This window comes from Schistocerca americana, chromosome 11 (genome assembly GCF_021461395.2).
Source record: "Schistocerca americana isolate TAMUIC-IGC-003095 chromosome 11, iqSchAmer2.1, whole genome shotgun sequence".
Taxonomy (NCBI): domain Eukaryota; kingdom Metazoa; phylum Arthropoda; class Insecta; order Orthoptera; family Acrididae; genus Schistocerca; species Schistocerca americana.
The window spans coordinates 192,114,583-192,131,211 of NC_060129.1; the positions used below are offsets into that span (position 1 = coordinate 192,114,583).

At 44.4% G+C, this 16,629-nt stretch overlaps 1 protein-coding gene across 1 annotated transcript in view; it reads left to right on the top strand.

Annotated features, from left to right (window-relative positions):
• LOC124554083 (partner of bursicon) overlaps positions 1-14,462 on the top strand; it is a 30,318-nt gene extending 15,856 nt beyond the window's left edge. Inside the window, exons 3-4 of the mRNA XM_047128134.1 lie at positions 3,962-4,086; positions 14,123-14,462. Of these exons, the coding sequence (XP_046984090.1) occupies positions 3,962-4,086; positions 14,123-14,293 (296 nt within the window). The 3' untranslated portion in view covers positions 14,294-14,462. The remainder of the gene's footprint in view (positions 1-3,961; positions 4,087-14,122) is intronic.
• Positions 14,463-16,629: the final 2,167 nt, after the last annotated feature.

The window sequence follows — 16,629 nt, forward strand, 5'->3', positions numbered from 1 at the left end:
GAACGGAATGGGCAGTGTCTTGAAAGGAGGATATAAGGTGAACATCAACAATAGCAAAGAGAGGATAATGGATTGTAGTCGAATTAAATCAGGTGATGCTGAGCGAGTTAGATTAGGAAATGAGACACGTAAAGTAGTAGGTTAGTTTTGTTATCCGGTAATCAAAATAAATGATGATGGTCGAAGTAGCGAGGATATAAATGTGGAGTGGATAATGACAACGAAAGCGTCTCGGAAGAGGAAAAATTTGTCAACAGTCAGTATAGATTTAAATGTCTGAAAGAATTTGTATGGAGTGTAGCTATATATTGAGCTGAAAACATGGACGATAAATAGTTTGGACAAGAAGAGAATGGAAGATTCTGAAATGTGGTGCTGCAGAAGAATGCTGAAGATTAGATGCGTAGATCACATAACTAATGAGGGGGTATTGAATAGGATTGGGGAGAAGTTTGTGGCACAACTTGACAAGAAGAAGGGATCGGTTGGTAGGAGATGTTCTGAGGGATCAAGGGATCACCAATTTAGTATTTGAGGGAAGCGTGGAGGGTAAAAATCGCAGAGGGAGACCAAGAGATGAATACACAAAGCAGATTCAGAAGGATGCAGGTTGCAGTAGGTACTGGGAGATGAAGAAGCTTGCACAGGATAGAGTGGCATGGAGAGCTGCATCAAACCAGTCTCAGGACTGAAGACCAAAACGACAACACCGTTGTTCCTTAACTGTAGTAGATCCTTTCGTATGTCGTCCGCCCCAATAGCTGTGTGGCCAGCGCGGCGGTCTGTCACGCCAAGGGGCCCGGGTTCGATTCCCGGCTGGGTCGGAGACTTTCTCTGCTGAGGGACTGGGTGTTGTGTTGTCCTCATTATCATTTCATCATCATCAGTGGAAGGCAACAGGAAACCACCACTGGAATCACTTCCCTAGACGCTCATGCGGTGGACCTCTCTGACGATGCTTCCCCCATGACAAGACCTGCCATAAGGCAGAACACAAAGTTAGTTTTACTCACTTCGTTGATGGCACACACGTACGCGCAGAAATTATTTTTTCGTCTGTGTTTCGGGGGAAGCACATGAGAAGGTGACCTCTCTGCAGTTGGCTTAAGCAACGAATCTCTAAGTTGTATTCTAGGCGGACATTGAATGTAACCATGGGTAAATGTAAGAAAGTGACAGGGCGGCAAAAAGAGTCGAACGTGTTTGGCTGCGCCCATGAGCATGCGTGTGTGAAGTTGCTGAATTTGTTCAATGTGGCAAAGAGATGTGGTGACAGGCAGCTGGCCACGAGACACAACTTTAGAATTCTTGTCGGCAAAAGGTTCCAACTGAGGGAGACCAGAGACCTGGGTCACGGCTTGTGAATCGAAATGACTGCGAAATCCGACTGGAATTTCTGCAGATAGTGAATGGAGATCCATCATAGTCTGTTAGCGAGAGAAGATTGTGATGGGAACCGCGTAGAATCAACATTTGGAGTCTGTCATCTCATTGGCGGCCATTGCTCACACAGTCACATAACGACAACAGAAAAGTTGTAACTTCCTGGCACATTAAAACTGTGTGCCGAACCGAGACTCGAACGCGGGACCTTTGCCCTTCGCGGACAAGTGCTCTTGCCCGCGAAAGGCAAAGGTCCAGAGTTCGAGTCTCGGTCCGGCACGCAGTTTTAATCTGCCAGGAAGTTTCATAACAGCGCACACTCCGCTGCAGAGTGAAAATCTCATTCTGGAAACAGAGCCGGCCGAAGCGGCCGTGCGGTTAAAGGCGCTGCAGTCGGGAACCGCAAGACCGCTGCGGTCGCAGGTTCGAATCCTGCCTCGGGCATGGATGTTTGTGATGTCCTTAGGTTAGTTAGGTTTAACTAGTTCTAAGTTCTAGGGGACTGATAACCTCAGCAGTTGAGTCCCACAGAGCTCAGAGCCATTTGAACCATTTGAACCTGGAAACAGAAAAGTTCATCGGGCTGGTAGAACAAGCGACTGGTTTTCTCAACACAACCCCACCGTACTACATCTGGACCGGCCTTCAGCATCACCTGACTTAAACCTCATAAAAAATCTCTGGGACGTGTTGGAACGGCGGATAAAACACAGACTTCGGCATCCCCGCAATTTCGTGGAACTCAACTATCAAATCCTCTGCGTATGGGTTAACCTGGATGCGACGTATCTGAACAACATTGTGGGCTCACCTCCTAACCGAATTCAGGCAGTTGTCCAATCCAGGACGGGAATTACACTGAATTGAATGATGCTACTAATCTAGACCTGCCATCGCCCTCACCACAGCGGTAACACCGGTTCCCGTCATATCACCGAAGTTAAGCACTGTCGGCCTGGGCTAGCACTAGGATGGGTGACCATCCTGTCTGCTGAGCGCTGTCGGCAAGCGGGGTGCACTCAGCCCTTGTGAGGCAAACTGAGGAGCTACTCGACTGAGAAGTAGCGGCTCCGGTCTCGTAAACTGACATATCGTCGGGTGTGCGGTGTGCTGACCACATACCACTCTACTAGGGACGCCTGTGGGGCGAGATTGACACATCGGCTGGTTGGTATCGTTGGCCCTTCATCTCTTGTTCGGGCAGACATTAGTTTAGTTCCAATCATCTAGAGGTGACTAATTTTTTCCTCTGAGTTTATTAAACATGCAAGGATCTCAGAACCATATAATAGCGAGAACAATATTTACACTATGTGATCATAAGTATCCAGACAGCTGGCTGAAAATGACTCCGCCGGTAATGCTGGAATTCAATATGGTGTTGACCCACCCTTAGCCTTGATGACAGCTTCAACTCGCGCAGGCATATGTTCAGTCGGGTGCTGGAAGGTTTCTTGGGGAATGGCAGCCCATTCTTCACGGAGTGCTGCACTGAGGAGAGGTATCGATGTCGGTCGGTGAGGCCTGGCACGAAGTCGGCGTTCCAAAACATCCCAAAGGCGTTCTGTAGGATTCAGGTCAGGACTCTGTGCAGGCCAGTCCATTACAGGGATACTATTGTCGTGTAACCACTGCGCCACAGGCCGTGCATTATGAACAGGTGCTCGATCGTGTTGAAAGATGCAGTCGCCATCCCCGAACTGCTCTTCAACAGTGGGAAGCAAGAATGTGGTTAAAGCATCATTGTTGACCTGTGTTGAGATGGTGACACGTAAAACAACAATGGGTGCACTCCACGAAAAACATGACCACACAATAACACCACCGCCTCCGAATTTTACTGTTGGTACTACACACGCTGGCAGATGACGTTCACCGGGCATTCGCCATACCCACACCGTGCCGCCGCATCGCCACATTGCGTACCGTGATTCGTCACCCCACACAACGTTTCACCACTGTTCAGTGTTTACCGTCCTTACACCAAGCGAGGCGTCGTTTGGAATTTACTGGCGTGATGTGTGGCTTATGAGCAGCCGCTGGACCTTAGAATCCAAGTTTTCTCATCTTCTGCCTAACTGTCATAGGACTTGCAGTGGATGCTGATGCACTTTTGGAATTCCTCTGTGAAGTTGTGGATAGTTGTCTGTCTCTTACACATTACGACCATCTTCAACTGTCACCGGTCTTTGTCAGTCAACAGACGAGGTCAGCGCGTACGCTTTTGTGCTGTATGTGTCCCTTCACGTTTCCAATTCACTATCACATCGGAAACAGGGATGTTTAGGAGTGTGGAAATCTCGCGTACAGACGCGTGACACAAGTCACACTCCATCGCCTGACCACATTCGAAGTCCGTCAGTTCTGCAGAGTTCTCTCTCACGACGTCTAATGACTACTGAGGTCGCTGATATGAAGTACATGAGAGTAGGTGGCAGTACATCGCACCTAATATAAAAAAAAACATAAGATTTTTGGGGGTGTCCGGATATTTTTGATCACATAGTGAATATGTCAGGAACTGAAGAGGACCCAGAATGGAGCCTTGAGGAACCAGCGCATTCTTTTCTGTCCGCAGAGGAGTTCGACGAGCTGGGCCGGCTGCAGAGGACCTGCACCAGCGAGGTGGGCGTCAACAAGTGCGAGGGGGCGTGCAACTCGCAAGTCCAGCCCTCCGTCACCACGCCCACCGGCTTCCTCAAGGTATGCATCCTTCATCACTGCAGCACACGGGTCTCACAGTGAACGCTCTGGAGAGCGATCTCTAGGATGTGTGGGGACACGGAAAATATATCGATACTTCTCGATATCTAGTTCTTTCATCTCAATACTGAAATTCTTTCTAAATATCGTTTTCTGTTGACGTTTTTATTCTTATCGGTGTTTTACACCAGGTAGTATATCCATAGAGCATGCATATCTGTGGGTTGAGCATAGCATACCGCGCATGTTCTCAACATCAAACCAGGCTACTCACGTTATTCTGGGACAGTCCTGCTTCTCTACAATTTGCGATAGTAGCAAAGCTTGAATATTGCTCGTATTCACCTTGTTTTATATACGTTTCTGTGCGTCTCAGTTTTAGTAACAGCTGTGGTATAGTATTGTCGTCACTGTAATGTAGAGAGAAGTATGTGAAAGGGGGACCACTTACTTTTGATAGATACGTACAAAAAATGTATAATTACGAACATCATATTGTTTTGAGGCACTTTATATGTTAAAAAACATCGAAATACGGTATTACAAAGTCTTGTACTGTGTACATAATTTCTGCGATGTTTTTACAAGTACTAGATAAATCTGCAAGTGCGTGTGACTAAACTACCAGTCAGTGTATACATATATTGGAACTATGTTCATATGCAGATAAAATTTATTCGTGACAGTCTGATTGATTTCCTCCAGTTTATGCAGGTTCTCAAACCTTTCCATATATTTAAGTATTTGTGCATGAGACAGATTTCTGTACACTGTCATTGTAACTTAGCCAACTAGAACAGATTCGACAACATGAATCAATACAATACAAAGACTAGAAAACTATTGTTCGCTCTGACTTATTTTATTACTCCTAAATTCAAACATTCATCTTATAATTGTTTATTTTTGTGCATAGTGTATCGTTTAATTTTTTGATGAGATGGCGCAAAAATGATACAGATGTTTCATTTGTCTATAGAAGCAGAAGGATAAGTAGAGAAATATTGAAAATGATAATGGAGAAGCGGGTGGTGCAAATCGTTTACCTCATTTACTGCAACAATTTCAGAGTACAAAATGCGTTCTTTTTTCGTGACGCTTCGGTGCCGTTTTCAGTGTTGTTATAATGTAATTAATTAGGACAGAGATTAGACTATGTCAAAAGTTCAACAGAAAACGTAAAGAAATATTGTTGGCCGTCGCTTCTTATCACATTACGGAAAAAAACGTAAATAAAATGGAATCCGAGCTATGACACCGTAACGACAAAGCAGAGTACTATTGTTATTCATATCTTTACTTCTGCTTCATTTCCTGATATCTAACTGTTAAAAATGTCTGTAAAACGCTTATTTAAAGTTTCAAAGTACATCTGAAGGTGATCTATCTGTAGCAGCGAAGTAATAACACTCAAAGTACGCAGAGTGATATACAGGCTAATCCCAAAATCACGTAATTTTAGCTGCTAACAGATTTCTCGTTCTGCACGTCAGAATGTTCACTGCACAGAGCATTCATTTGAGCAGAACTGATTTTATGTTTCAACATATATTGCCACTGTGCTCACGCGATATTGTGATGACGTAGGTTGGCCCGAAATGCACCCTATACATTCTGAACATCGTTCTATCGCTAGTATAGGCAGATTTCCTTCGTAGGTGCTATGCCTTTCGTATATGTGTTTCGTGTACACCATAACAATTTTCATTTGATATCTGGTATAGAATGGGCTCGTAGCGTTGACGAACATCACCATGTCAGTGTGTGTTTTGCACTGTCCGTCACGTCATGTCACTTCAGTTCTCTTAGTCCAGTACTGAAAAATAAAAGTGAGATTATGAGCTACCATCTGTGATTCAAAATGTCATAGCATGGGGTCGGAACTGAGCAACTTAGAGTCGTAAATGTTATTAATCGCCAAAGCAAACTTACTAACGTAAGTTGTTGATCAGTTTTGTTTGGCAAAGTACTGAGAAATTAAACGACATTTCAGAACAACGACATTTATTTGCTGCGCGAAATACTAGATACAAACACGTCAAAAATAGCTATAAAGAAATAAATTGAGGCTGTTTACCTCATCTATTTTTTCCTTACATAACCGAGAGGAGCTTGTGGCACAACTTGACTAGAAGAAGGGATCGGTTGGTAGGACATGTTCTGAGACATCGAGGGATCACCAATTTAGTATTGGAGGGCAGCGTGGAGGGTAGAAATCGTAGAGGGAGACCAAGAGATGAATACACTAAGCAGATTCAGAAGGACGTAGGCTGCAGTAGGTACTGGGAGATGAAGAAGCTTGCACAGGATAGAGTAGCATGGAGATCTGCATCAAACCAGTCTCAGGACTGAAGACCACAACAACAACAACCAACTGTATGTTTTCTACGTCATAAAAGCTGCCATTTTCACTTAAGATGTTATATAATGTAGATTGCTTCCTCAACTTATGTTGTTTATATACACTGTGGGCGTCACTGTTATTGTAAAATCTAAATAATTTTTCGCTTTCAGATGTCTGACCCCGGTTGCTTAAGAACACTCAATGGAAACAATATTCAAGTCGCGACGGGACATTTGCAATTAGCCACTAAAACAGAGAATAACAATAAAATAAAGATTATGAAGACAGAAAAGCACAAAATCAACCACTGTAAAGCGAGCGACCTTGGTGAAAATAGGTTAACTTACGGCGTTGGCAGACGATGATAACGTCAAAACTTTCTTCCAGAGAAACTTTAACGTGACGTAACGTGACGCGACAGTCGGTTGACGAACTGTAACAATGCCGCCATACGAAAGGCATTGTAGGATATTTTGACGTGACGTGATGTGACATCCAATGTGGATAGGCCTCAAACAAAGTGCGTCGTCCCGATATCACGTGACAATTCCAGATAAATGTTGACAACATGCGCAGAATGCAGTGGTCACTCCAGAGATATTTCCACTCTGTAGCTTACTCTATGTACCGGGTGATCAAAAAGTCGGTATAAATTTGAAAACCGAATAACCACAGAATAATGTAGATAGAGAGGTAAAAATTGACACACGTGCTTGGAATGACATGCGTTTTTATTAGAACCAAAAAAAAAACAAAGTTCACAAAATGTCCGACAGATCTCTTGCGCGCGTCGTTTGGTGATGATCGTGTGCTCAGCCGCCACTTTCGTAATGCTTGGCCTCTCAGGTCCCCAGACCTCAGTCCGAGCGATTATTGCCCTTGGGGTTAACTTAAGTCGCAAGTGTATCGTGATCGACCGACGTCTCTAGGGATGCTGAAAGACAACATCCGACGCCAATGCCTCACCATAACTCCGGACATGCTTAACAGTGCTGTTCACAACATTATTCCTCGACTACAGCTATTGTTGTGGCTGTTAACAGCCAACTGCCCAACACTACAATAGCATATTACAACAATGCAAAACAGCCACAGAGTTCACACAGCACAGCCATTGATTTTCATATAGAGCGCTACACGGCGTTACCAACATAAAAACCTAAACAGCCTACTTACAAGGCTAAGGGCGTCCTACCAACCTTCACATGATTTTCACGTTCCGCTGCTTACAACGAAAGGGTTATCAACAGTGACTGATCCTTCGCTGTCAAGTCCTTTACATTTTAATATTTTTATTTGTTTATTTATTTTGCGTCATCAGTCTTCTGACTGGTTTGATGTGGCCCGCCACGAATTCCTCTCCAGTGCCAACCTCTTCATCTCACACCACCACTTGCAACCTACGTCCTCAATTATTTGTTGGATGTATTCCAGTTTCTGCCTCCCTCTACTGTTTTTACCCTCTGCAGCTTTCTCTAACATCATGAAACTCATTCCGCAATGTCTTAACACACCTTCTTCTTGTCAGTGTTTCCAATATTTTCCTTTCCTCAGCGATTCTACAGAGAACTTCCTCATTATTTACCTTATCAGCCCACCTAATTTTCAACATTCGTCTGTAGCACCACATCTCAAATGGTTCCGTTCTCTTCTATTCCGATTTCCCCACAGTCCATGTGACGCTACCATACAATGTTGTGCCCACAACGTTGTTGTTGTTGTTGTTGTGGTCTTCAGTCCTGAGGCTGATTTGATGCAGCTCTCCATGCTACCCTATCCTGTGCAAGCTTCTTCATCTCCTAGTACTTACTGCAACCTGCATCCTTCTGAATCTGCTTAGTGTATTCATCTCTTGGTCTCCCTCTACGGTTTTTACCCTCCACGCTGCCCTCCAATGGTAAATTTGTGATCCTTTGATGCCTCAGAACATGTCCTACGAACCGATCCCTTCTTCTAGTCAAGTTATGCCACAAACTCCTCTTCTCCCCAATTCTATTCAATACCTCCTCAGTACTTATGTGATCTACCCATCTAATCTTCAGCATTCTTCTGTAGCACCACATTTCGAAAGCTTCTATTCTCTTCTTGTCCAAACTATGTATCGTCCATGTTTCACTTCCATACATGGCTACACTCCATACAAATACTTTCAGAAACGACTTCCTGACACTTAAATATATATTCGATGTTAACAAATTCCTCTTCTTCAGAAACGCTTTCCTTGCCATTGCCAGTCTACATTTTATATCTTCTCCACTTCGACCATCATCAGTAATTTTGCTCCCCAAATAGCAAAACTCCTTTACTACTTTAAGTGTCTCATTTCCTACTCTAATTCCCTCAGCATCACCCGACTTAATTCGACCACATTCCATTATCCTCGTTTTGCTTTACATTCTCAAAAATTTCTTCCTCAAATTAAGACTCATTTTTGATACTGCCAGATTTCTCTTGACCAGGAATGCCCTTTTTCCCAGTGCTAGTCTGCTTTTTATGTCCTGCTTGCTACGTGCATCATGGGTTGTTTTGCGGCCTAGGCAGGATAATTCCCTAACTTCATCTACTTCATATCACCAATTCTGATGTCCGCCCCCGGTAGGTGAGTGGTCGGCGCGACAGAATGTCAATGCTAAGGGCACAGGTTCGATTCCTGCCTGGGTCGGAGATTTTTTTCCGCTCCGGGACTGAGTGTTGTGTTGTCCTAATCATCGTCATTTCATCCCCATCGACGCGCAAGTCGCCGAAGTGGCGTCAAATGTAAAGACTTGCACCTGGCGAATGGTCTACCCGACGGGAGGCCCTAGTCACACGACATTTTTACCAATTCTGGTGTTACGTTTTTTCGCTATTCTCATTTCTGCTGCTTCTGATTACTTTCGTCTTTCTTCGATTTATTCTCAATCCATAGTCCGTACTCATTAGACTGTTCATTCTATTCAGCAGATCCTAGAATTCCTCTTCACCTTCCCCGACGATCGCAATTTCGTCATGGAATCTTAAAACTCACATCCTTCCACCTTCAATTTTAATCTCACTCTTGAACCTTTCTTTTATTTCCGTCATTGCTTCTCCGACGTACAGATTCAACATTAGGAGCGAAAGACTACATCCCTGTGTTACACCCTGTTTAATGCGAACACTTTATTCTTGGTGTCCCACTCTTATTTGTTCCCTGTTGGTTGTTGTACATGTATACAGAGGGGTCCAAAAAAATGTATCAACTGTTTAAAAGTCCACAACTGGCAAACTAATTGACGGAGTTGTCTCATCTTTGGTTGTGTAATAGTTTGTAGTTCCGGCAATCGCCACACAAGCGTTGTATTGCGTTGTTTTGTTTTGTCAGATGACAGTCGCCAGATAGTCAGTGTTTTGTTCTTAGTTACACCTAGTTACTCGAGTAAAGATGGCTGGCGCAAGGCTTACATTCGATTAAAGGAAATCAGTTTTGAAGTGATATTTTAAGTACGAAAACATTAATGAGGTTCAGCGGCAATGGCGAAATGAGTATCAAACAGAGCCACCGACGCGTTTAACGATTCGTCGCATTCGAGACAAATTTGAAGCCGAAGGCTGTGTCAAAGATGTACACAAACAACGATCTGGACGACCTGTAACAGTAACAAGTCCAGCTAACTCCCGTCGTGTGTTACAACAGTTCACTCGCTCGCCACAGTAGTCTGTGAGACAGTGTGCCCGTGAGACTGGAGTGAGTGGCTCAAGTGTTCGGCGAATTTTGAAGACAGCAAAGTGGAAGCGCTACGTCCCACGATTGCTATACGCAATGAACGAGGACGACCCAGATCGTAGAATGGAGTACTGCGAGTGGTTTACTAAGATGGTGCACAACGATGAAGAGTTTGCAGAGATGATTGTGTGGTCTGATGAGGCACAGCTCAAACTCAGTGGTACAGTAAATCGCCACAATTGCATCTACTGGGCTGCCGAAAATCCGAACGTCCGTGTAGACAAAGCCGTGAATTTTCCAGCAGTAAATGTGTGGTGTGGGTTGTCTTACCGGGGCTCGATTGGGCCATTCTTCTTTGACGGCACAGTTAACGGTGAGGTGTACCTTCAGAAGCTTCAGACATCCATTTTACCTGCCATCCGAGACCTGTATGGAGACGGAAGAGTTTACTTTCAACAAGATGGTGCCCCAGCCCACTACCAAACTCGTGTTGGGGCGTATCTCGATGAAAATCTACCAGGAAGATGGATAGGCCGTAGATGTGCTGTGGAGCATCCACCACGTTCCCCAGACCTAACTCCTCTGGACTTTTACCCGTGGGGAACACTAAAGTACGTCGTTTATCGACAAAAGCCACGCACATTGGACGAACTTCGAGAATCCATCGTACACTCGTGTGCAAATATCCAACTGAACACGTTGCAGTCAGTAGTTCGTGCTGCAGTTCGGCGGCATCGTTTGTGTGTGGATGTTAATGGTGACCATTTAGAACACCTACAGTGATATCTTTAAGTTGGACTTTAAGCTACACTTTCAGCAAAAATGAGACAACTTCGTCAATTAGTGTGCAAGTTATGGACTTTTAAACAGTGGATGCATTTTTTGGACCCCTCTGTATTACTCGTCTTTTCCTATATCTTACACGTATTTTTCTAAGGATTTCGATTATCTTGCGCCATCTGACAATGTAACGCTTTTTCCAGGTTTTGCCGGCCAGGGTGGCCGAGCGGTTCTAGACGCTACAGTCTGGTACTGCGAGACCGCTACGGTCGCAGGTTCGAATACTGCCTTGGGCGTGGATGTGTGTGATGTCCTTAGGTTAGTTAGGTTTAAGTAGTTCTAAGTTCTAGGGGACTGATGACCTCAGAAGTTAAGTCCCATAGTGCTCAGAGCCATTTTTTTTCCAGGTCTTGTCTTGATTTTTCTTTAGTCTTGCTTTCATTATCAACGGCAAATTCAGAATTGCCTCTCTGGTGTCATTACCGTTCCTAAAGCGAAACTGATCGTAATCTGACACATCCTCAATTTTCTTTTCTATTGTTCTGTATATTATCATTGTCAGAAACTGGAAGTGCTGGCGTAACACTCCTCTGTGTCAACGGTATTATGAGCATGGCTTTCTTTCTAACACTAAACGTAATATTACAAGCACCGCACTCAAAGTGCTAACACCTGTCGTATAGTACCTAAACTTTGCATTGTAGGACATTACCTATTCTGTACTAAGATCTATGCTCGTCCTTCGACCGGCCGCTGAGGCCGAGCGGTTCTAGGCGCTTCAGTCCGGAACCACGCTGCTGCAATGATCGCAGGTTCGAACCCTTCCTCGGGCATGGAAGTGTGTGATGTCCCTAGGTTAGTTAGGTTTAAGTAGTTCTAAAGTCTAGGGGACTGATGACCTAAGATGTTAAATCCCATAGTGCTCAGAGCCATTTGAACCATTTCGTCCTTTGTTTGTTTCTCCATCAAGTCCATTCAGTTGGATCCATTCACCAAGATACTTAGATTTACATATCTGTTTTCTTGATTTCTCCAAACCTTGCATTCAGTTGAGTTTCTTCATCCGGATTGTATTTCGTGTTTTCTGTTTCTTCACAGATCATGAGCCCTCTTTAGTCCTCTTTCCTCTGCTATCTAGAGTAGTTTTTTCGAGCATTATTGGAGATTCTTGTTTATCGTTGGCTGACAATGCCGAATCATCACCGAAAGTTTGGAGGTCAACATTCTAATCTTGCTTCTTTCAACCTAGACAGTTCCTTGCACTCCTTCTTCTTCCGCGTCTTCGTTACGTGTTTTCATTATCTTTTCCAGCATGATATTACTCAAAATGGATTATGTCTGAACTGTGCTATTGACGCACATACATTTCTTTATTCGACAGAAAGGCTTTTGGAATGCCTGCACAGAATTTTAATTTAATTGTGATTCAGTGTATGTTAATTACCATTCGAATTTGTTAATAAATATAGAATTTATGATTGACAGCAATTTTATTATTGCAGACAGAATCTGCTACATGCAGAGTTGCCGACGATCTTGTTAACAAACTACAAATATTGCACTTGTTTTTTTTTATGCGCGAAGCCGATTTTTTCGTGTTGTTTTGAGAATCTCATCGTACTGACGTAGGAGATCGATGCCTGGGTGCTGATGTTCAAGTCCTGCAACTTTGGAGATGATAGGAGAGCAACAAAGGTCCCCTTAGGACACTGTTTCTTTCATAATACCGTCAGTTCAATGTGTTCTCAAAAGTGTCATCTGAAATACTTATATGAGCACTATATGTTCATAACATTTCTCTTCTGAGAGTGTGCATTAAGACAACTTTAGTTCTGAGCATAGTGTGTTCCCAAAGGTACGATATGACACCGAAAATCATCTGAAATTGGTACTGATTACAGCATATTCAAAAACTTTCTTTTCTAAGTGGTTGCATTAAGAGAACTTAGGCTTCGAGAACAGTGTGTTCCCAAAGGTGTGATCTGACACTTGATATAATGAGTAACTGGTATCTGAGTACAGCATGTTGAAAAAATTGTGATCTGACAATTTGAATTAACTGAACTTAAGTTCCCAGGAATGGTCTGATATCGAATATCATCTGAAAGTACTTTCTCAGTAAAGTATGTTAAAAAAAATTCTTTTCTGAGTACAGTACGTTCGCAAAGCTGTGATCTGACGTTGTTTATCAGTTGAAATTGTGTTTTGACTACAGTAGTTTCAAAAAATTTTCTTTGAGTAGAGTGAGTTCCCAAAGGTAGGATCAGACGTTGTATGTGAGTTGGAGGTGTATTTTGAGTACAGTAAGCTCAAACTTTTTTCTGACTACAGTGCATTCCCACTGACATTGCATATCAGTTAAAAACATGTATTGAGTACAGTAGGTTCAAAAAATTTATTGATTGTGTACTGTGCGTTCCAAAGGGTATGATCTGACATTGTGTATCAGTTGAAATGAGTATAGTACATTCAAAAAATTTCTTTTCTGAGTACACTGTTTTGAGTACAGTTGTTGTTGTTGTGGTCTTCAGTCCAGAGACTGGTTTGATGCAGCTCTCCATGCTACTCTATCCTGTGCAAGCTTCTTCATCTCCCAGTACCTACTACAACCTACAGTACAGTACAGTATGTTCAAAAAATTTCTTTTCTAAGTACAGTGCGTTCTCAAAGTGATGCTCTGACATTGTAAATGTGCTGAAATTGTGCTTTGAGTACAGTATGTTCAAAAAGTTTCTTTTCTAAGTACAGTGCGTTCCCAAAGTGATGCTCTGACATTGTACATGTGCTGAAATTGTGTTTTGAGTACAGTATGTTCAAAAAGTTTCTTTTCTAAGTACAGTGCGTTCCCAAAGTGATGATCTGACATTGTACATCTGCTGAAATTGTTCTTTGAGTACAGTATGTTCAAAAAATTTCTTTTCTAAGTACAGTGCGTTCCCATAGTGATGATCTGACATTGTACATGTGCTGAAATTGTGCTTTTAGTACATTATGTTCAAAAAATTTCTATTCTAAGTACAGTGCGTTCCCAAAGTGATGATCTGACATTGTACATCTGCTGAAATTGTGCTTTGAGTACAGTATGTTCAAAAAATTTCTTTTCTAGGTACAGTGCGTTCCCAAAGTGACATTGTACGTCAGCTAAAATTGTGTTTTGAGTACAGTACGTTCAAAAAGTATCTGTCCTCCGAACCCAGCCTCTGAGCACAGCGTGTGTGTTTCTTCAGGAGTGCTACTGCTGCCGCGAGTCATTCCTGCGCGAGCGCACCGTGACGCTGTCGCACTGCTACGACCCGGACGGCGCACGCCTCACCGCCGAGGGCATGGCCACCATGGACATCCGGCTGCGCGAGCCCGCCGAGTGCAAGTGCTTCAAGTGCGGCGACTTCTCGCGCTAGCCGCTCCTGAAGACGCCGCGTCGCGCTGCGCAGAAACGCCGCCGACTCCTGCGCCGCCTGCGACTTTCGTAGAGCGCTGCCGGCCCTACTGTGACGTCACCTGGCGGTGCTGCGCTGTTGTCGCCTTTGCCGCACACTTGTCTCCCTTTGTACATTGCAGACGGGCAATAAAGACACCACAGATGTACTCGGATTTTTTTTTTTTTCCCAGACGCTTTCCTTTGCTTTTCATTCACATTCCAAGTTACAACCTTTTCGTTTTCCTTGAAAAAGATTCACCAAAATTCACCATCGTATTGACCATGGCCGTGTAATATTGGCCACGGATAAAATACTAAGTGTAGACGGTGTGGGGCTGCTAGTAGGACTTCACGTGAAGCTCCTCAATTCACATGCATCAAAGCAGTGAAGCGGCGTGTGTGTGTGTGTGTATGTGTACGTGTGTGTGTGACAGACTGTTGCACAGAGTCAGTGCAGGGGAAGTGAATCGTCTGAAGACGAGACAGAACAGCAGACGGCAGAACTGTCACGTTTGGACATTGTCATGACCACACCACGATCGATTTGTTGGTGTGGTTAACCAATGTGGCCTGTCCAACGCGTCTAGGAAGGAACGATGCACGACTCGCATTTACATAACATGTCGCAAGGTATTACACACTGACCAGCCAGAACATTAAGACCACCTACCTAACAGCCGGTATGTCCTCCTTGGGACAGCGACGAAGCGGCGTGACACGAGAGCAATTAGATCTCGCTAGGTCGCTGGAGATAGTTCATACCACATCTGCACACACAAAATTACTTAATTCGCGAAAAGTACCAGGAAGGGGGGGGGGGGGGGAGGAGGGGGGATGGCGATGGGCTCTGACGTCACATCCAATCACATCTGAGATGCGTTCGATCTGTTTTTTAGATCTGTAGGAGTTGGGGGGGCCAACATATCACTTGTAACTGGCCACTCTATCTCACTCATGGCCTTGTGACAAAGTGCATTATCTTGTTGAAAAATGTCACTGCTGTTGGAAAACATGATCGTCATGAAGGGGCATATGTGGTCTGCAACTAGAGTAGGATACTCCTTGGCTGTCCTGGTCCCTTTCAAAAGCTGCACTGGACCCACGGTTGCCCACATGAATGGTCCGCAGAGCATAATGGAGCCCCCGATATCTTGTCTCCGTATCGCAGTACAGGTGTCGGGGAGTTGTTCCCCTGGAAGACAACGGAATCGCGCCGTCCCATCGGGACGATGAAGAAGGTATCGGGGTTCGTCAGACCCTGCAGCACTCTGCCATTGCGCCAACCTCCAGTGCCCATTGTCACTCGCCCATTCCAGCCGTAGTTACCGATGCTTTGGCACGTGCGCCGGTCCTTATGAGTGCTCACGTACGTGTCACCTGTCAGAGTGGTATCTAGATGTATCAGGGGTCCCATATCACTCCAACAGCACACACCCCACACCATTACAGAGCCTCCACCATCTTCAACCTGCTCCCATACAGGGTCCGTGCATCCATGACGTTGTCTCCATACCCGTACACACGTCCATCCGCTCGACACAATTTGAAACGAGACTCGTCCGACAGGCAACGTGTTTTCAGTCATCAACAGTCCAATGTCGGTGTCGACGGGCCCAGGCGAGGCGTAAAGCTTTGTGTAGTGCAGTCATCAAGGGTACACGAGTGGGCCTTCGGCTCGGAAATCCCATATCGATGATGTTTCGTTGAGTGGTTCGCATGCTGACACTTGTTGATGGCCCAGCATTCAAATCTGCAACAATTTGTGCAAGTGTTGCACTTCAGTCGCGTTGAACGATTCTCTTCAGTTGTCATTGGCTCCGTTCTAGCTTTATCCTTTTCCGGCCCCAGCGATGTCGGAGATTTGATTTTTTTACCGCATTCCTGATGTTCACGGTACCCTCGTGAAACGATGGTACGGGATAAATCCCCAGTTCATCGCTACCTCGGAGATACTGTGTCCCATCGCGCGTGCGCCTACTGGTAACACCACGTTCAAACTCACTTAAATCTTGACAACGTGCCATTGAAGGAGAAGTAACTCATCTAACAACTGCGCCAGACACTTACTTCTCTTACACAGGCGTTGCCGACCGCAGCGCCGTCTTCTGCCTGTTTACATAACTCTGTGTTTGCATACGCATGCCTATTCCGGTTTCGTTGGCGGTTCAGTGTATAAGTTTCATGATAACTGTTAATTTCATTTCTTTATTTTTCATTACGTCGCTAATAAGGATGCTGCTTGAAATGACTGTAAATTTTGTGACCAGGGAATTTTATAATTCTTGTGTTTGTGCACTCTTTTTGTCAATAATCAGA